Consider the following 21629-nt stretch of genomic DNA (forward strand, 5'->3'; position numbering starts at 1 on the left):
TGCTACTTTTAACTAGTGTATAATACATTCAAAGTTTTTTCTATGATCTACAGTACAAAAGATGCATTTTGTCAAGGTATGAATCCTACTGCTGTATATTATCTTATGTATTCTCACATCACCCAACTTACCAGTTCCCTCACAGACTGCCATCTTTTCAAATTCCCAACTGACCCTTCAACACTGATCCCTTCCAGGTTGACAACAAGCTCAGATCCCCTTCATAAGGTGTAAACTTGCACAGAGTTCTTACTATAACCCTTGTCACACTTTCTGGCCCCCACCCTACTTGCCTTTTTGTAATGAACAAATGACTCCATCTTCCAGTCATAGATGTGACTTCATCTTTCAGTCAAATATGTTATCGTTGAAGAACTTTACCAATACTTCACTAATCAACAGGTTTATGATTTTACTTTCTACAGAGGCCCATCATAGAACTACTTGACACAAAATGTATACTATATGCACTTTGTCTACTTGCTTCCAAAACAATCAATATTAGCTTTTTCCTACCCTTCCTACATGATATGTGGTGCAGCATTCCAGTGTAATAACCCACACTATCGTGTTAGCATTTGGCTCTTCCTGGGCTTATCTCTCACAGCTGACAGCTGAGAAACTAAACATTATCACTTGTGGTCAAAATTGTTGGTACCCCTCGTTTAATGACAGAAAACCCCACAATGGTCACATAAATAACTTGAATCTGACAAAAGTAATAACTAAAAAATCAACATTAATGAACAAATGAAAGTCAGATACTGCTCTTCAACCATGCTTCCACAGAATTGAAAAAAAAAAAACTCATGAAATAGGCCTAGACAGAAATGATGGTACCCCTGAAAATAATGTGACAAAAGGACATGTTAAATCATGGTGTGTCCACTAATTAGCATCACAGGTGTCTACAATCTTGGAATCAGTGAGTGGGTCTGTAAATAGGGCTACAGATATTCACTGTGCTGTTTGTTGACTTGGTGTGTATCACACACAACATGGACTAGAGGAAGCGAAGGAAAGAGATGTCTCAGGAGATTGGAAAGAAAATGATAGACAAATATGTTAAAGATAAAAGTTAAAAGACCATCTCCAAGCAGCTTGATGTTCCTGTGATTACAGTTTCACATATTACTCAGAAATGTAAGATCCATGGGACTGTAGCCAACCTCCCTGGACGTAGCCGCAGGAGGAAAATTGATGACAAATCAAAGAAAGGGATAATAATAATGAATGCTAACAAAAACCCCAGAAAAAGTTCTAAACAGATTAAAGGTGAACTTCAAGCTTAAGGAACATCAGTGTCAGATCGCACCATCGGTCGTTGTATGAGCCAAAGTGAACTTCATGAGGGATGACCAAAGAGGACAGTAGGACACTATTGTTGAAAAAAAAAATCATGAAAAAGCCAGACTGGAATTTTCTAAACTACATGTTGACAAGCTACAAAGCTTCTCGGAGAATGTCCTATGCACAGATGAGACAAAAATGGAACTTTTTGGCAAGGCACATCAGCTCTACAGCTCTGGTAAAAATTAAGAGACCATCACATCAAAACCCTGTCATGGGCAGCCCACTCTCCAGACTTGAACCCCATTGAAAACCTATGGAATGTAATCAGGAAGATGATGGATAGTCTCAAGCTATCAATCAAAGATGAACTGCTTAAATGTTTGCGCTTGAAGCAGTGTGAAAGGTTCGTGGAAAGCATGCCAAGACGCATGAAAGCTGTGACTAAAAATCATGGTTATTCCACAAAATATCGATTTCTGAATACTTCCTAAGTGAAAACATTTGCATTGTTGTTTCTAAATGATTATGAACTTGTTTTCTTGACATTATTTGAGGTCTGAAAGCATTGTTTTTTTAATTTTGAACATTTTTCTTTGTCAGAAAAAAAATAAAAAATGCATTGCTTGGAAATTCGGAGACGTTGTCAGAAGTTTATAGAATAAAATAATAATTTACATTTTACTCAAAAATATAACTATAAAGAGAAAAATCAGACAAACTAAACATTGTGCAGTAGTCTCTTAATTTTTGCCAGTGCTGTATGTTCACAGATGGAAAAATGAAGCATGTCAAGAAAAGAACACTGTCCCTGCTGTGAAACATGGAGGAGGTTCTGTTATGTTCTGGGGCTGCTTTGATGTACCTGACACAGGGTGTCTAGAATCTGTGCAGGGTACATTGAAATCTCAAGACTATCAAGGGATTCTAGAGAGAAGTGTGCTGTCCAGTGTCAGAAAGCTTGGTCTCAGTCACAAGTAATTGATCTTACAACAGGATAATGACCCAAAACACACAGTTAAAACACCCAAGAATGGCTAAGATGAAAATATTAGACTCTTCTGAAGTGGCCTTCTATGAGCCCTGACCTAAATCCTATTGAACATCTTTGGAAAGAGCTGAAAGATGCTGTCTGGAAAAGGCAACCATCAAACATGAGACAACTGGAGCAGTTTGCTCTTGAGGAGTGGGACAAAATACCTGTTAAAAGGTGCAGACGTCTCATTGACAGTTACAGGAATCGTTTGATTGCAGTGATTGCCTCAAAAGGTTGTGCAACAAAATATTAAGATAAGGGTGCCATCATTTCTGTCCAGGCCTATTAAATCAATTTTATTTTTTTTTATTCTGAGGAAGCATAGTTGACAAGCAATGTCTGACCTTCACTTGTTCATTATCATAGATTTTTTAGTTATTATTACTTTTGTCAGATTCAAGTTATTCCCGTGACCATTGTGAGATTTTCTGTCACTAAGCGAGGGGTACCAACAATTTTGACCAAGTGTGTTAGGTGTCGAGTTCGCACTGCTGCACAGGGGAAATCTCGAACCATGTCCGCTGCGGTTTCCCATTCTCCTCCAGCCACAGTGAAACCTGCTCAGTGGTGACATCGGTCCCAGCGTCTGGCTCAAGCTGATACTGTGCAAATAGTTACTGATGCCTTTCCAGGCTCTGCCTTTGTAGCCAGCACTGATCAGTAGCAAGCAGGCCTTTCTGGGACTAAGTCTGTTGTGAATTCCGTTCTCGGGCTCCCTCCTGTGGTCGTGAATGGTACTTTGGTGAGTTCTGTCCTTGGACACCCTCTGGTGGCTTTGAGTGGAACTGCTGATCTTTGAGGTTGGCTTTCTCAGCTGCCCTCATTTATTGCTGCTGCTGGCTTCCCTATTTAACTCTGCCCAGGTCGTTAGTCCATGCCCGCTGTCAATGTTTCAGTACTGGTTCAGATCTCTCTTGGATTTCTCTGATGACCTGTCTACTCCAGCAGAAGCTAAGTCCTTGCTAGTCCATTTGCTGTTCATTGTTTTTTTGAATATATTTCTCAGTACATGCTATGTTTTTGTCCAGCTTGCTATTACGATATTTCCTTGCTAGCTGGAAGCTCTGGGGGTGCAGAGCTGCACCTCCACACCGTGAGTCAGTGTGGAGGTCTTTTTGCACACTCTGTGTGATTTTTGTAGTTTTTAATACTGACCGCATAGTTCCCTTTCCTATCCTCTGTCTTTCTAGAGAAGATTCGGCCTCCTTTGCTAAAATCTGTTTCATTCCTGTGTTTGTTACTTCCCTCTTAACTCACAGTCAATATTTGTGGGGGGCTACCTTTACTTTGGGGAATTTCTCTGAGGCAAGGTAGGCTTCTATTTCTATCTTTAGGGGTAGTTAGCTCTTAGGCTGTGAAGAGGCATCTAGGGAGAGTTAGGTACGCTCCACAGCTTTTTCTAGTGTGTGTGATAGGATTAGGGATTGCGGACAGTAGAGTTACCACTTCCACAGAGCTTGTCCCAGGTTTTCTATTTTAACCATCAGGTCATTTCGGGTGCTCCTAACCGCCCAATCCATAACAGTACAGTTGGCCCACAAAGTGTTAATGCATCTCAAAAGAGGGAAAAGAGAAGTTCTGAGTCAATTTTTTTTTCTTTGCAGCTTGTTTTGTCTTTCTTTTCCCCTTAACCTCTGGGTGGTTCAGGACTCAGGTGTAGATATGGATATTCAAGGTTTGTCCTCTTGTGTGGATCAACTCACTGCAAGGGTACAAAGGATTCAAGATTATGTAGTTCAGAATCCGATGTTAGAGCCTAGAATTCCTATTCCTGATTTGTTTTCTGGGGATAGATCTAAATTTTTGAATTTCAAAAATAATTGCAGACTGTTTCTTGCTCTGAAACCCCGCTCCTCTGGTGACCCCATTCAGCAAGTAAAGATAATTATTTCTTTGTTGCGTGGCGACCCGCAAGACTGGGCATTCTCCCTTGAGCCAGGAAATGCTGCATTGCTTAATGTAGATGCATTTTTTCTAGCGCTTGGATTGCTTTATGACGAACCAAATTCTGTGGATCAGGCAGAAAAGATCTTGCTGACTCTATGTCAGGGTCAGGATGAAGCAGAAGTATATTGCCAGAAGTTTAGAAAGTGGTCTGTGCTTACACAATGGAATGAGTGTGCCCTGGCAGCAATTTTCAGAAAGGGTCTTTCTGAAGCCCGTAAGGATGTTATGGTGGGGTTCCCCACACCTGCTGGTCTGAATGAGTCAATGTCTGTGGCCATTCAGATTGATCGGCGTTTGCGCGAGCGCAAAGTTGTGCACCATTTGGCGGTGTCCTCTGAGCGGAGGCCTGAGCCTATGCAATGTGATAGGACTTTGACTAGAGTTGAACGGCAAGAACACAGGTGTCAGAATGGGCTGTGTTTTTACTGTGGTGACTCCTCTCATGCTATCTCTGATTGTCCTAAGCGCACTAAGAGGTTCGCTAGGTCTGTAACCATTTGTACTTTGCAGCCTAAATTTCTTTTATCTGTTACTCTGATTTGCTCATTGTCGTCCTACTCTGTTATGGCATTTGTGGATTCGGGCGCTGCCCTGAACTTGATGGACTTGGAGTTTGCCAGGCGTTGTGGTTTTTCCTTGGAGCCTTTGCAGTCCTATTCCCTTAAGGGGGATTGATACTACGCCATTGGCCAAGAATAAACCTCAGTACTGGACTCAGCTGACCAAGTACATGGCTCCCGCACATCAGGAAAATATTTGCTTTTTGGTGTTGCATAATTTGCATGATGTTGTCGTGTTGGGTTTGCCATGGTTACAGGTTCATAATCCAGTACTGGATTGGAAATCAATGTCTGTGTCTTGTTGGGGTTGTCAAGGGATACATGGTGATGTTCCTTTGATGTCAATTTCTTCTTCCACTCCTTCTGAAGTCCCTGAGTTTTTGTCGGATTACCAGGATGTATTTGATGAGCCCAAGTCCAGTGCCCTACCTCCTCATAGGGACTGTGATTGCGCTATTAATTTGATTCCTGGTAGTAAGTTCCCTAAGGGCCGACTGTTCAATTTATCTGTGCCAGAACATGCCGCTATGCGGAGTTATGTAAAGGAGTCCTTGGAGAAAGGGCATATTCACCCGTCTTCGTCGCCGTTGGGAGCAGGGTTCTTTTTTGTGGCCAAGAAGGATGGCTCTCTGAGACCCTGTATAGATTACCACCTTCTCAATAAAATCACGGTCAAATTTCAGTACCCTTTGCCTCTGTTGTCTGATTTGTTTGCTCGGATTAAGGGGGCTAGTTGGTTTACCAAGATTGACCTTCGAGGGGCGTATAATCTTGTGCGTATTAAACAGGGCGATGAATGGAAAACAGCATTTAATACGCCCGAGGGCCATTTTGAGTACCTGGTGATGCCATTCGGGCTTTCTAATGCTCCATCTGTGTTTCAGTCCTTTATGCACGACATCTTCCGGAAGTATCTGGATAGGTTCATGATCATATATTTGGATGATATTTTGGTCTTTTCGGATGATTGGGAGTCTCATGTAAGGCAGGTCAGGATGGTGTTCCAGGTTCTTCGTGCTAATGCGTTGTTTGTGAAGGGCTCTAAATGCCTCTTTGGAGTTCAGAAGGTTTCCTTTTTGGGCTTCATTTTTTCCCCTTCTACTATCGAGATGGATCCTGTTAAAGATCAGGCCATTTATGATTGGACTCAACCTACATCTGTGAAGAGTCTTCAGAAGTTCCTGGGCTTTGCTAATTTTTACCGTCGCTTCATCGCTAATTTTTCTAGTGTGGTTAAGCCTTTGTCTGATTTGACGAAGAAAGGCGCTGATGTGGTGAATGGGTCCCCTGCGGCCGTTGAGGCTTTTCAGGAGCTTATACGTCGTTTTACTTCAGCCCCTGTGTTGCGTCAGCCAGATGTTTTGCTCCCTTTTCAGGTCGAGGTTGATGCTTCTGAGATTGGGGCAGGGGCTATTTTGTCTCAGAGAAGTTCTGATGGCTCCTTGATGAAGCCGTGTGCTTTCTTTTCTAGAAAGTTTTCGCCTGCTGAGCGTAATTATGATGTTGGCAATCGGGAGTTGTTGGCTATGAAGTGGGCATTCGAGGAGTGGCGACATTGGCTTGAGGGAGCCAAACATCGCGTGGTGGTCCTGACTGATCACAAGAATCTGACTTACCTCGAGTCCGCCAAGCGGTTGAACCCTAGACAGGCTCGATGGTCACTGTTTTTCTCCCGTTTCGATTTTGAGGTCTCATACCTTCCGGGATCTAAGAATGTAAAGGCTGATGCCCTTTCTTGGAGTTTTTTGCCTGATTCTCCAGGAGTCCCTGAGCCGGCTGGTATTCTTAAAGAGGGGGTGATTCTGTCTGCCATCTCCCCTGATTTGCGGCAGGTGCTGCAGGAGTTTCAGGCTGATAGACCTGACCGCTGTCCAGTGGAGAAACTGTTTGTTCCTGATAGATGGACTAGTAGGGTTATTTCTGAGGTTCATTGTTCAGTGTTGGTTGGTCATCCTGGGAATTTTGGTACCAGGGATTTGGTTGCTAGGTCCTTTTGGTGGCCTTCCTTGTCACGGGATGTGCGTTCTTTTGTGCAGTCCTGTGGGACTTGTGCTCGGGCCAAACCTTGCTGTTCTCGTGGCAGTGGGTTGCTTTTGCCTTTGCCTGTCCCGAAGAGGCCCTGGACACATATTTCCATGGATTTTATTTCTGATCTTCCTGTCTCTCAAAGGATGTCTGTCATCTGGATGGTTTGTGATCGGTTTTCTAAGATGGTCCATTTGGTACCCTTGCCTAAATTGCCTTCCTCCTCTGATTTGGTTCCATTATTTTTTCAGCATGTGGTTCGTTTGCATGGCATTCCGGAGAACACTGTGTCGGACAGAGGTTCCCAGTTTGTTTCTAGGTTTTGGCGGTCCTTTTGTGCTAAGATGGGCATTGATTTGTCTGTTTCTTCAGCATTCCATCCTCAGACAAATGGCCAAACGGAACGAACCAATCAGACCTTGGAGACCTATCTGAGATGCTTTGTTTCTGCTGATCAGGATGATTGGGTGACCTTCTTGCCATTGGCCGAGTTCGCCCTTAATAATCAGGCTAGTTCTGCTACTTTTGTTTCGCCTTTTTTTTGTAATTCTGGTTTTCATCCTCGTTTTTCTTCAGGGCAGGTTGAGCCTTCTGACTGTCCTGGTGTGGATTCTGTGGTGGACAGGTTGCAGCAAATTTGGACTCACGTGGTGGACAATTTGACGTTGTCTCAGGAGAAGGCGCAACGTTTTGCTAACCGCTGTCGCTGTGTTGGTCCCCGACTTCGTGTTGGGGATTTGGTTTGGTTGTCTTCTCGTTATGTTCCTATGAAGGTTTCTTCTCCTAAGTTCAAGCCTCGTTTCATTGGTCCTTATAAGATTTCTGAAATTATCAATCCTGTGTCGTTTCGTTTGGCCCTTCCGGCTTCTTTTGCCATCCATAATGTGTTCCATAGGTCGTTGTTGCGGAGATATGTGGCGCCTATGGTTCCTTCCGTTGATCCTCCTGCTCTGGTGTTGGTTGAGGGGGAGTTGGAGTATGTGGTGGAGAAGATTTTAGATTCTCGTATTTCGAGATGGAAGCTTCAGTACCTGGTTAAATGGAAGGGCTATGGTCAGGAGGATAATTCCTGGGTTGTTGCCTCCGATGTCCATGCTGCCGATTTGGTTCGTGCCTTTCATTTGGCTCATCCTGATCGGCCTGGGGGCTCTGGTGAGGGTTCGGTGACCCCTCCTCAAGGGGGGGGTACTGTTGTGAATTCCTTTCTCGGGCTCCCTCCTGTGGTCGTGAATTGTACTTTGGTGAGTTCTGTCCTTGGACACCCTCTGGTGGCTTTGAGTGGAACTGCTGATCTTTGAGGTTGGCTTTCTCAGCTGCCCTCGTTTATTGCTGCTGCTGGCTTCCCTATTTAACTCTGCCCAGGTCATTAGTCCATGCCAGCTGTCAATGTTTCAGTACTGGTTCAGATCTCTCTTGGATTTCTCTGATGACCTGTCTACTCCAGCAGAAGCTAAGTCCTTGCTATTCCATTTGCTGTTCAGTGGTTTTTTGAATATATTTCTCAGTACATGCTATGTTTTTGTCCAGCTTGCTATTATGATATTTCCTTGCTAGCTGGAAGCTCTGGGGGTGCAGATCTGCACCTCCACACCGTGAGTCGGTGTGGAGGTCTTTTTGCACACTCTGCATGGTTTCCTTTCCTATCCTCTGTCTTTCTAGAGAAGATTCGGCCTCCTTTGCTAAAAATCTGTTTCATTCCTGTGTTTGTTACTTCCCTCTTAACTCACAGTCAATATTTGTGGGGGGGTTACCTTTACTTTGGGGAATTTCTCTGAGGCAAGGTAGGCTTCTATTTCTATCTTTAGGGGTAGTTAGCTCTTAGGCTGTGAAGAGGCGTCTAGGGAGAGTTAGGTACGCTCCACGGCTATTTCTAGTGTGTGTGATAGGATTAGGGATTGCCGTCAGTAGAGTTACCACTTCCACAGAGCTTGTCCCAGGTTTTCTATTTTAACCATCAGGTCATTTCGGGTGCTCCTAACCACCAGGTCCATAACATAAGTCCTGCTTTTCCCATACTGTGCATGCCCACAGGACGACCTCCCATTGAAGGTGAGGGGTCACATGCTCAGGTCCTGTTGTGGCTCCTACTGGACCATCAGGAAGGTCCTGGAGCGCTACTGCTATAAAACGTTTGCATGGCCGCTCAGCCATGCGCTAGTGTAAGCTGATTTACTTGTGTGTGTGTAGATGAATGCTTGTTGATGGATGAAACCTCCGAATCATTCACCTCCCTAGTGTTGTTAACTGCTCGTGAATGATGGAAGCTACCTAGTGCCAGACAGTGCTGCTCTGCACATCCAGCACTAGTGTTGAGCATTCCGATACCGCAAGTATCCGGTATCGGCCGATACTTGTGGTATCGGAATTCCGATACCGAGATCCGATACTTTTGTGGTATCGGGAATCGGAATCGGAAGTTTCCAGTGTATGGTTCCCAGAGTCTGAAGGAGAGGAAACTCTCCTTCAGGCCCTGGGATCCATATGAATGTGTAAAATAAAGAATTAAAATAAAAAATATTGATATACTCACCTGTCCGGAGGCCCCTGGACATCACCGCTGGTAACCGGCAGCCTTCTTTGTTTAAAATGAGCGCGTTCAGCACCTTCCATGACGTCACGGCTTCTGATTGGTCGCGTGCCGCTCATGTGACCGCCATGCGACCAATCACAAGCCGCGACGTCATCCCTCAGGTCCTAAATTCCCTTCTAGGAATTTAGGACCTGAGGGATGACGTCACGGCTTGTGATTGGTCGCGTGAGCGGTCACATGGGCAGTTGCGACCAATCACAAGCCGTGACATCATCTAAGGCCCTGAACGCGCTCATTCTTAAAAAGGAAGGCTGCCGGAAAGAAGCAGGGCGCGTCCGAGGGTGAGTATATACCTAATAGGAATATTCTCACCCTCGGCTTCTTTCCGGCAGCCTTCCTTCCTAAGAATGAGCACATTCAGGGCCTTAGATGACGTCACAGCTTGTGATTGGTCACGTGGTGGTCACATGGGCGGCCGTGACCAATCAGAAGCCGTGACGTCATGGAAGGCCCTGAACGCGCTCATTTTAAGCAAAGAAGGCTGCCGGTTACCAGCAGTAAGGTCCAGGCTGCGTCGGAGAGGTGAGTATATCAATATTTTTTTTTTTAATTCTTTATTTTACACATTAACATGGATCCCAGGGCCTGAAGGAGAGTTTCCTCTCCTTCAGACCCTGGGAACCATCAGGGATATCTTCCGATACTTGAGTCCCATTGACTTGTATTGGTATCGGGTATCGGTATCGGATCAGATCCGATACTTTGCCGGTATCGGCCGATACTTTCCGATACCGATACTTTCAAGTATCGGACGGTATCGCTCAACACTATCCAGCACACAATTCAGCATCTCAGCAGCAACCGCCAGTGCACCGCTGTGTGCTTTGTGCGCTTTCCAGGCCCTGGTTAGGGTGGTTAGTGGCATCCACCAGAGCGGTGTTGTACGCACTCTTGTGCGTTAAATTATTATTATTATTTCAGTTCTACCCCCGACACCACAGTAACGGTGTCAAGCGTAAGAGGTCTAGAGGAACTCTTTCCTCGTGTCTTGGGACAGATATATGTGACCCTTTACTTGCGCTCTCTGTACGGTTTTGTGGTCCTGTGATGCAACAAGTTTCACTTCCTTCATACCGGGTGAAGCTAACCCGTGTGTGTATTCACATTATACCACCATCTAGTCTGCCATTACCGAGCAGCAGGTGTCCTTTCTGCATGGTGGACCCCGGACTGAGAACACACCTCATATCCTCTTTAAATATTATTTGGTGTGTTATGCTAGTCCTAACATTACACTAGCGCCATGGTCTGGCTAGTAATGGCAGACGAACAGCGACAGCAGTGGTTCATCCAGCAGCTGGAGGGCAGGTTGGCGGCACTCGAGCACACAACCCCAGCTGTGGATGTTACCGCAGTAGCTGTTCAGGCTGCTAGTGTGGCTGCAGCCACTTTGTCCACTGCCACCCCTGTTTCGACCTTATCCCGCTTCCCGCTGCCAGATAAATTCTTGTGTGTTTGAGCAGGAGTCTTTGCCTTTCCTGGGCTATATCATCTCAGCCCAAGGATTGGCTATGGATCCCACCAAGCTACAGGCTGTGATGGACTGGCAGGAACCTCATTCTCTCAAAGCGGTGCAGGGCTTTATGGGGTTCATCAACTATTATCGCCAGTTCATTTCCCACTTCTCACCTTTGGTATTTCCCCTGGTTGCCCTCACCAAGAAAGGAGCTAATCCCAAATTGTGGTCGGAAGAAGTCTCCAAGGCCTTCCTCTCTATCATGTCAAACTTCACTGGCGCTCCCATTTTACATCACCCGATGTTGATAAACCATTTGTCATAGAGGTGGATGCCTCTTCCGTCGGTGCTGGAGCAGTCCTCTTCCAGAAGGATGCTCGGGGTCGGATGTATCCTTGCTTCTTCTTCTTCAAGACCTTCACATCAGCAGAGAGGAATTATTCCCATGGGGATAGGGAGTTGCTAGCCATGAAGTTGGCCTTTTCAGAGTGGATACACCTCCTGGAGGGGGCTCGCTTTCCTTTCCAAGTTTTCACCAACCAAAAAAATTTGGTGTATTTGCAAACCGCCCAGCAGCTAAACTCTTGCCAGGCCAGATGGTCCCTGTTTTTCTCCTGGTTCCACTTTACCCTCCATTTTCTCTCCAGGGAGAAGAACACTCGTGCTGATGCTCTCTACCGCTCCTTAGTGTCATCAGAGGAGAAGGAAGAGGAGCCTCGGCTTGTTGTCTCTTCAGAGAGCCTAAGAACTGTGGCTACGGTTTCGCTAGAGTCTGTGCCCCCAGGCAAGACTTTTGTTCCATCTAAATAAGAGTACATCTGAGCTTCTGGCGAGGACATACTGGTGGCCGCATATGGCCCGTGATGTCGGGGACTATATTCGGGTGTGTGTCTCTTGCGCCAAGAATCGGTCTCCTTGGCAATGGCCTGCTGGGCTACTTTACCCCCTGCCGGTGGCAGACAGGCCCTGGGAGATGGTCTGGATGGACTTCGTTGTGGGCTTACTCAAGTCTCATAGCTGCACCATTATCTGGGTAGTCACAGACCATTTTTCTAAAATGGTGCACTTGGTTCTGCTTCCACAGTTACCTTCTGCACAGGCCTTGGCGGCGTTGTACATTAAACATGTTTTCCATCTACATGGCATGCCTGACAAAATTGTCAGTGACCGGGGTCTCCAGTTTGCATCTCGATTCTGGAGAGAGCTCTGTCATTTACTCAGCATTGAGCTGAATCTCTCTTCTGCGTACCATCCCGAGACGAATGGGTTGGTAGACAGCGCCAACCAGACTCTGGTCACATAATTGCGACATTTTGTCTAGGCTAGGCAGGATGACTGGGCATCTATCATTGGCGGAATTTGCTTTGAACAATGCCGTAGTCGACTCCACCAGGCAGACCCCATTCCTCCTTAATGACAGCCAGCATTAGCGTGTCCCTGTGCCCATACCAGTGTCATTCACTGATTCTAGGGTGGCAGACGGGGCGGTGGAGGCACACAACATTTGGGACCGCACACAGGATGCCAGTGTGGTCATGTATGATTGTGTTCAGGGACCCAGCTGAAATAAGCCCCTAGAATGCTGGCACCTCCGGCGAAGAGTTTGTGTGTTTGTGTATTCAGGGACCTGGCTGAAATAAGCCCCTAGAACGCTGGCACCTCCGGCTAGGAGTTTTGTGTGCGTGCATGACCACTGACTGCTCTCGTTTGGGTAGTTAGCCTGTGCCACTGTGAGGTCTAACAGGGCACAGTGCTTTGAGTTCACGGCTATTCTGTGAAGTAACAGAGTTAGCTCATACCGCCATATAGTTCCGCCATTTGCTAGCAGCAGGTTCGCCTGCACGGTGGATCCCGGGCTGCGAACGCATCTATTATAATAAAATCTCTATATTCATTCGGTGCGTTCCGCTAGCCCTAACAATGTGTCTTTTTATATAGTGTATGTATCTTCTCGTTTCAACTGTATACATATATATATATATATATATATACACTCAATGGCCACTTTATTAGGTACACCTGTCCAACTTCTTGTTAACACTTAATTTCTAATCAGCCAATCACATGGCGGCAACTCAGTGCATTTAGGCATGTAGACATGGTCAAGACAATCTCCTGCAGTTCAAACCGAGCATCAGTATGGGGAACAAAGGTGATTTGAGTGCCTTTGAACGTGGCATGGTTGTTGGTGCCAGAAGGGCTGGTCTGAGTATTTCAGAAACTGCTGATCTACTGGGATTTTCACGCACAACCATCTCTAGGGTTTACAGAGAATGGTCCGAAAAAGAAAAAAAATCCAGTGAGCGGCAGTTCTGTGGGCGGAAATGCATTGTTGATGCCAGAGGTCAGAGGAGAATGGGCAGACTGGTTCGAGCTGATAGAAAGGCAACAGTGACTCAAATCGCCACCCGTTACAACCAAGGTAGGTCTAAGAGCATCTCTGAATGCACAGTGCGTCGAACTTTGAGGCAGATGGGCAACAGCAGCAGAAGACCACACCGGGTACCACTCCTTTCAGCTAAGAACAGGAAACTGAGGCTACAATTTGTACAAGCTCATCGAAATTGGACAGTAGAAGATTGGAAAAACGTTGCTTGGTCTGATGAGTCTCGATTTCTGCTGCGACATTCGGATGGTAGGGTCAGAATTTGGCGTAAACAACATGAAAGCATGGATCCATCCTGCCTTGTATGGAGCATCTTTGGGATGTGCAGCCGACAAATCTGCGGCAACTGTGTGATGCCATCATGTCAATATGGACCAAAATCTCTGAGGAATGCTTCCAGCACCTTGTTGAATCTATGCCACGAAGAATTGAGGCAGTTCTGAAGGCAAAAGGGGTCCAACCCGTTACTAGCATGGTGTACCTAATAAAGTGGCCGGTGAGTGTATATATATATATATATATATATATATATATATATACATATATATATAATATGTAAAATAAACATTATATTTATTATATTATTTATTAACCTTGTCCACTGCCACCCCTGTTCCGACATTATCTCACCTCCCGCTACCAGAAACATTTTCTGGAGATAGCAAATCCTGTAGGGGATTCGTGAGTCAGTGCTCTATTAACCTCGAGCTCCTGGATGCACGTTTTCCCACAGAGCGAACTAAGGTGGTATTTATTGTGTCTCTCTTGTCAGACAGGGCGTTGGAATGGGCTACACCGCTGTGGGAGCATGGCGATCATGTGGTGCAGAGTGCTCCATTGTTCCTGAGCACTTTGAAACAGGTCTTTTTAGGACCTCGAGTCACCCATGACACAGCGCTCCAACTGCTGGCATTAACTCAGGGTGTGTCCTTCGTCAGCCATTTTGCCGGCCACTTCCGTACATTAGCTTCTGAGCTGGAGTGGTCGGATAAAGCCCTTATCCCCATATTTTGGAGGGGGCTGGCTGATCACGTAAAGGACGCTCTGGCCACTAGGGAGATTCCTGCCACACTGGAGGAATTAATAACTGTCTCTACTCGTATTGACCTCCGTTTTAATGAGCGGAGGTTAGAGCGAGCCCAGTGTTGACATAGGTTTTGGCTGGCTCCCACCTTCGCCAAACCTCTGGAATCTCCGGTCCTGAGTCACATGAGGCCATGGAAGTGTCACGAGCGGGATCTAAGTCCCGGACCACTTGTGCACTCAAGGTCTGTCATGTCTGCCAGCAGTCAGGACATCTTGCCACCAGATGTCCCCAGCGGTCGAGGAAATGTCAGCGTCTAGTGGTAGTAGGTGGAGGTACACTAGACACGGTGACTTTTGCCTCCAAATTGTCCTTTAAGGGGACAATTATTATAGGCTCATCCTCCCACTCGGTAGAGCTCTGCGTGGATTCTGGTGTGGAGGGCAATTTTATGTCTTCAGCCTTCACCCAACGTCAGGCAATACCCCAGGTTATCCTAGCTCAACCAGTAACGGTACGAGTGGTGAATGGGTCGACACTGCCCTCACAGATAACACACCAGACCATCCCTTTTACTCTGTCCATGTCGCCATCCCATCAGGAGATTATATCTCTGCTCGTCATTCCTGAGGGAATAGATGAGGTCCTGTTGGGGATACCATGGCTACGGTACCACTCTCCTCATATCGAGTGGTCCTCAGGCAGAATTTTGGGTTGGGGTGCATCTTGTGGGGGTAGGTGTCAGAGGGAGTGCATTCAGGTTGCTACTACAGAGGTACCCGCAGATTTATCCTCGCTCCCCAAGCAATATTGGTCTTATGCGGACGTGTTCTCCAAAAAGGCGGCGGAGACCCTTCCGCCCCATCGCCCCTATGACTGTCCCATTGACCTCTTGCCTGGTGCTGAGCCTCCCCGGGGTGGAGTCTATCCGTTATCTCTCCCGGAGACGGAGGCAATGTCTCAGTACATTCAAGAGAATCTGGCAAGAGGGTTCATCAGAAAGTCAGTGTCATCTGCTGGGGCTGGGTTTTTCTTCGTGCAGAAGAAGAATGGGGAACTGCGTCCATGCATAGATTACAGGGATCTTAACGCCGTCACCATTAAGAATAAGTATCCTTTGCCCCTGATATCTGACCTCTTCGATAGGCTTCGGGGAGCAAGGGTATTTACTAAATTAGATCTGCGGGGTGCTTACAACCTGATTCGCATCCGTGAGGGGGACGAATGGAAGAAGGCTTTTAACACCAGGGATGGGCACTATGAATATCTGGTGATGCCCTTCGGGCTCTGCAATGCCCCAGCCATTTTCCAAGACTTTGTGAATGACATCTTCCGGGATATGCTCTCCACCTCAGTCGTAGTCTATCTGGATGATATTCTCATCTACTCTCCAGATATTGACTCCCACCAGAGAGATGTTTGCAAAGTCTTCGATCTCCTACGGGCAAACTCCCTCTATGCCAATTTGGAGAAGTGTGTGTTTGAGCAGGAGTCCTTACATTTCCTTGGCTATATCATCTCTGCCCAGGGATTGGCTATGGATCCTGCCAAACTACAGGCTGTGATGGACTGGCAGGAACCCCATTCTCTTAAAGTGGTGCGGTGCTTTATGGGGTTCATTAATTATTATCGCCAGTTCATTCCGCACTTCTCAACTTTGGTAGCTCCCTTGGTTGCCCTCACCAAGAAGGGAGCAAATCCCAAATTGTGGACTGAGGAGGTCTCCAAGGCCTTTAATTCCATTAAGTCACACTTCGCTAGTCCTCCCATCCTACATCGCCCCAATGTTGATAAGCCATTTATCATGGAGGTGGATGCCTCATCTGTTGGTGCTGGAGCAGTCCTCTTCCTAAAGGATGCTCAAGGTCGGAAGCATCCTTGCTTCTTCTTTTCTAAGACCTTCTCACCAGCAGAGAGGAATTATTCCATCGGGGACAGGGAGTTGCTAGCCATGAAGTTGGCTTTCTCGGAGTGGAGACATCTCTTGGAGGGAGCTCGTTTTCCCTTCCAAGTCTTCACAGATCATAAAAATTTGGTGTACCTGCAGAGAGCCCAGCAGTTGAATTCTCGCCAGGCCAGATGGTCCTTGTTCTTCTCCCGGTTCCATTTCACCCTCCATTTTCTTTCTGGGGAGAAGAACATTCGTGCCGATGCTCTCTCTTGCTCCGTTGTGTCATCTGTGGAGGAGGAAGAGGAGCCTTGGCTTATTGTCCCCACTGAGAGCCTGAGAACTGTGGCCCCGGTTTTGCTAGAGTCTGTGCCTCCGGGCAAGACTTTTGTACCTTCCAGTTTATGACCGGAGGTTCTCTCTTGGGCACACTTGTCCAGGGTGGGTGGACATTTTGGTTCCAAAAGGACATCTGAGTTACTGGCGAGGACATACTGGTGGCCGCATATGGCTCGTGATGTCGCAGTCTATGTTCGGGCGTGTGTCTCTTGTGCCAAGAACAAGTCCCCTCGGCAACGGTCAGCTGGGTTGCTTTACCCTCTGCCGGTGGCAGACAGGCCCTGGGAGATGGTCGGGATGGACTTTGTGGTGGGCTTACCCAAGTCTCGTAACTGCACCATTATCTGGGTGATCACCGACCATTTTTCCAAAATGATTCATTTAGTGCCTCTTCCACGGCTACCTTCTGCACGGGCTCTGGCAGCCTTGTTCATCAAGCATATCTTTCGCTTACACGGTATGCCGGACAAGATTGTCAGTGACCGGGGTCCCCAGTTTGCGTCTCGATTCTGGAGGGAGCTTTTTCGTCTACTCAGTATTAAGTTAAATCTCTCCTCGGCTTATCATCCCGAGACTAATGGGTTGGTTGATAGGGCCAATCAGACTCTAGTCACTTATTTACGACATTTTGTTTCTGCCAGGCAGGATGACTGGGCATCCTTGTTACCGTGGGCTGAGTTTGCTCTTAACAATGCTGTAGCCGACTCCACCGGTCAGACTCCTTTCCTCCTTAATTACGGCCAACATCCGTGGGTTCCTGTGCCCATGCCCGTGACCTCTGCTGATTACAGGGTGGCAGACAGGGCAGTAGAGGCAAGAGACATTTGGGACCACACTCAGGATGCTATTCGGGCCTCCAAGGAGAGAATGAGGTCCTCCGCCGATGCACATCAGCACCCTGCCCCGACCTTTGCTTCTGGCGACTTAGTGTGGCTCTCCGCTCATAACATCAGGCTGCGTGTTGAGTCCACTAAGTTTGCACCTCGCTACTTGGGTCCCTTCAAGGTCCTCGAACAGGTTAATCCTGTGGTCTACCGTCTAGCCCTTCCTCCACACCCAGGTATCACGACACCTTTCATGTGTCCCTCCTTAAGCCCGTATACATGTCCCGGTTTTCTGAGTCATCTGCCGGGACATCGGGTTCGTCTACGGACAATTACGAGGTGAACGCTATTTTGGGGTGCAAGGTGGTTCGTGGCAAAAAATTTTATTTGGTGGACTGGAAGGGTTACGGTCCTGAGGATATGTCCTGGGAGCCTGCTGAGCACATTCAGGCTCCGCAGCTCATTGCTGCCTTCGAACGTAGCGAGGCCCAAGGAGGAGGGGCCCTAGGAGGGGGGGTAATGTTAGGGGTCGAGTTCCCACCTCTGCACAGGGGGAATCTCGGTCCATCTCCGCTGCAGTCTTCCATTCTTCTCCTGCTGCAGTGGAGCCTGCTCAGCGGAGACGTCGGTCTCAGCGTCTCGCTCAGTCTGACTCTGTACAAAGAGTTACTGCTGCTTTCCCTGCTTCTGCCATTGAAGTCAGTGCTGGGCAGCGGCGAGCAGACGCTTCTGGGACTAAGTCCTGCTTTTCTCATTCTGAGCATGCCCAGAGTAAGATCTCTCAGTGGAGATCGAGGGTCACATGATCAGATACTGCAGCTTAGGCCATTGGTCCTTCAAGAAGGTCCTGTAGGTGCTCATGCTCTGTAGCAGCCTCTCATTGGTCCTTCTAGGAAGGTCCTGTACGTGCTGCAAATATTTAAGGCTCGCATGGCCGCACGGCCATGCACTAGTATTGTTCTAAGTTATGTACTTTGCGCCAGTGTGGTCATGTATGATTGTGTTCAGGGACCCGGCTGAAATAAGCCCCTAGAATGCTGGCACCTCTGGCGAGGAGTTTGTGTGTTTGTGTATTCAGGGACCTGGCTGAAATAAGCCCCTAGAACGCTGGCACCTCCGGCTAGGAGTTTTATGTGCGTGCATGACCACTGACTGCTCTCGTTTGAGTAGCTAGCCTGTGCCAATGTGAGGTCTAACAGGGTGCAGTGCTTTGAGTTCACGGCTATTCTGTGAAGTAACAGAGTTAGCTCATACCGCCATATAGTTCCGCCATTTGCTAGCAGCAGGTTCGCTTGCACGATGGACCCCGGGCTGCGAACGCATCTATTATAATAAAATCTATATATTCACTCGGTGCGTTCCGCTAGCCCTAACAATGTGTCTTTTTATATAGTGTATGTATCTTCTCGTTTCAACTGTATACATATATATATATATATATATATATATATATATATACATATATATATATAATATGTAAAAAAAACATTATATTTGTATAGTACATACAAGGCAAGAACGATAAAAACATTAACGCTGCTGAGCAGTCTTCCAGACAACTAAACATTTTTATACTGGAACATGAAGTCTTTTATTTGAAAGCCTGACAATATGTGTACTCACAAAAGCATAAGAAGCCAACATCAGTATTTCCCGGTTCACCATATCCAAAATTATTAATTATTAATCAGATGGTGAAAGATAGCTAATATTGTGACAAAGGGCAAATTGGTTTCTAGCGCTCATCGGTCCAGAACATTGTGCTTGTGTGGCTTGTACTTCTCAGATGATATTTCATTGACAGAGGCATTTCTACTTGACAAGACCAGCACTTACAGTTGACCAGTGCAACTTTAGTAGGACAGATATTTGTCAGACTGTCTTGAATAGATGGCATTTTCAGACCTTGTCAAGTTTAAGTTCAGCTACATCACCAGTGCCACACTAATTAGTAGGCAGAGCCACATACTAGTAGCCTAAATTTATTTGGACAGGTCTACATCATCATGAGAGTATAAATCTGTTACTAATTAGACAATCTTTGTGTTATATTTATTATTTGCACTTTGAGAAAGTAGACTGATTTAAAAAACACACTGAAAATGTGGCTACACTAAAAAGTTCAGCTATATTGTAGAATGTTGCTTATTTAGAAATTAATTTACTCTAAATATCTATCATTCCTAATTCATAGCAAAGCACAAAAGAAATAGAATTATGTGACTATTATGAATTTAGTTATAACATCATGGTTGAGAGAATGTTTTCATATCTTAAGTACTAGTGAGATTTTAAGAATTTGTAAGGAAATACATACTCAAGTGGGAATTAGTAGATTAGAAAAAGTAGTTTTGAAATCGTAAAGGAAGAAAAATGTGTCCCAGATGTATTCTGTTAAATATGCAATATGTGCATATACTTTGCCTAGGTGCTGTGCTTCTCTGCAGGACATGCTGAGGCAGACACTTGTATAGATGAGTGCTTCCTAGCTCACTTAATCAAATATGTCACTTGATCAGTGTGAAACAGCAAGATCTCAATACCTTCATTTTTCACACTCAAAGACAAGACCCCACAAGCAATTGCACATTAAATTATGCAGCCAACTACGGACATGTGTTTAGCAATCAAAAGGCTTTCTCTTTAATATTACAATCTTGACGTAGCATAAATAAACTGAGATAAGAGGAAATCTCACAGCAATTTTGTCTGGCTCATTAAAAAAGCAAACCTAAAAAGGATATTTTTTATATTCACATAATTATGCTGAATTCATTATGTGAGGTATAAGTGTCGCTTTTCCTTTCTGTACTATGGGAATCACTGTCTGTGAAGCTGCTGTTTAATAAATGAATGTCTTCATTCCAAGGGTGATAATCTCCTTAAATATGGGTTTTTCATTTTCTTAGAACTACATTTTTGTCGTAGTTTCTTTCCCCGAGCTTGATTTTGTTGGCTTTTTGCCACCCCATTGGACAGATTGTTAGCACAAAACAGTTGGGAAGAGTTTTACGTTTGACACTAAATGGGCATGATATTCTTGAGCACTCTATTATTTTGATAAGTTCTATCCCAAAGCAGAACACTGAACTGCATGAAGATCAGTGATTTAAGTACATTTTGACAGAATCTCATATTGATAATTCACTATAGCATTTGTCATTCCTCATTATGGAAGACATTTTTTGTAGAGTCCTCCAATAGACACCAAACTACAGAACATGCCTGCAGCAACCACAATTATACAGTAGATTGAGAAGAATTTCTTCATAAAGACAGCTAACAGAATAGAAAATAGACCATGAAAATCACCTAATCTTTTACTAAAGAATTTTATTAAGTGACCTAAATGTATTAATGTCACATATGTTCTGGTATGGGTACATCTGTATTCTGGTATTATTTTAGACTGCATTTTATACATCTAATTTAATTTTACATTAAACAACAGATATTGCCATTTCTTTTTGTTTCCTTTTGGCAGGGCTAACCTTAAATGACATGTGTCATCAGAAAAGTACGTATTGTTTAAATCATGTATTTCTGTTTCGTTTGCAAATCTTGCAATTTACATTAATGGGGTTGTCTGGTCTAAAATTTATTACATAACTTGGATAAGCCACATAACTTCTGTCAGGGAGTGTATACCAAGCAACCCCTTTAACAAGATTAGGCTGACTCCAAGCCTACCTATTATATTGAATCATCCAGTGAGCATGTGTGGAGGTCATTTTGACAGGAAAAGGAGCAGGATGAGCAGTGACATCATCTATTGCAAATGTTTGATTTTGTGTTCTCAGCTGTGTACCTGACATTGTTATAGTACCTGTGATAATATTGAGACTTCTGGAAAGCCTCATATAAAGAACAGGTATCTAATATAGCTACAATATCCATTGTGAAAATTGCTAAAATGATAATTCTTTTGCATGTGTTTTGATGTAAAATAAAACTACAAAAAAACTAAATATATACTTGTTATACAAATATACAGTAATTTAAAGTATAGACCATTTTCTTCTGATACACGTACTTCAATGGTATTCAAATCCGTACAACTGCATAGGGCAATAACTACCTAAAATCTGGCAGAGGTAGGGAGTCATGCAATGTTTACTGTTTCATGAAATAATTATGTTGAAATGTGGAATGTAACATATTGTTGGTCATTAAGTTTCCTACATCTTAAATCTGACATAGTCCAAAGCAGATTTATTAGATGAAAGTCACATGGCAGCTGTAAAGACCTGACTGCTTACAATAT

At 45.2% G+C, this 21629-nt stretch overlaps 1 protein-coding gene across 1 annotated transcript in view; it reads left to right on the top strand.

The window, feature by feature from the left end:
• Positions 1 to 21629, top strand: part of LOC143818411 (protocadherin-9-like) — a 1862556-nt gene that overhangs the window by 1805879 nt on the left and 35048 nt on the right. Inside the window, exon 4 of the mRNA XM_077299725.1 lies at positions 20850 to 20882. Coding sequence (XP_077155840.1) covers positions 20850 to 20882 — 33 coding nt within the window. The remainder of the gene's footprint in view (positions 1 to 20849; positions 20883 to 21629) is intronic.

Source organism: Ranitomeya variabilis, chromosome 3 (genome assembly GCF_051348905.1).
Source record: "Ranitomeya variabilis isolate aRanVar5 chromosome 3, aRanVar5.hap1, whole genome shotgun sequence".
In the NCBI taxonomy this organism is placed as follows: domain Eukaryota; kingdom Metazoa; phylum Chordata; class Amphibia; order Anura; family Dendrobatidae; genus Ranitomeya; species Ranitomeya variabilis.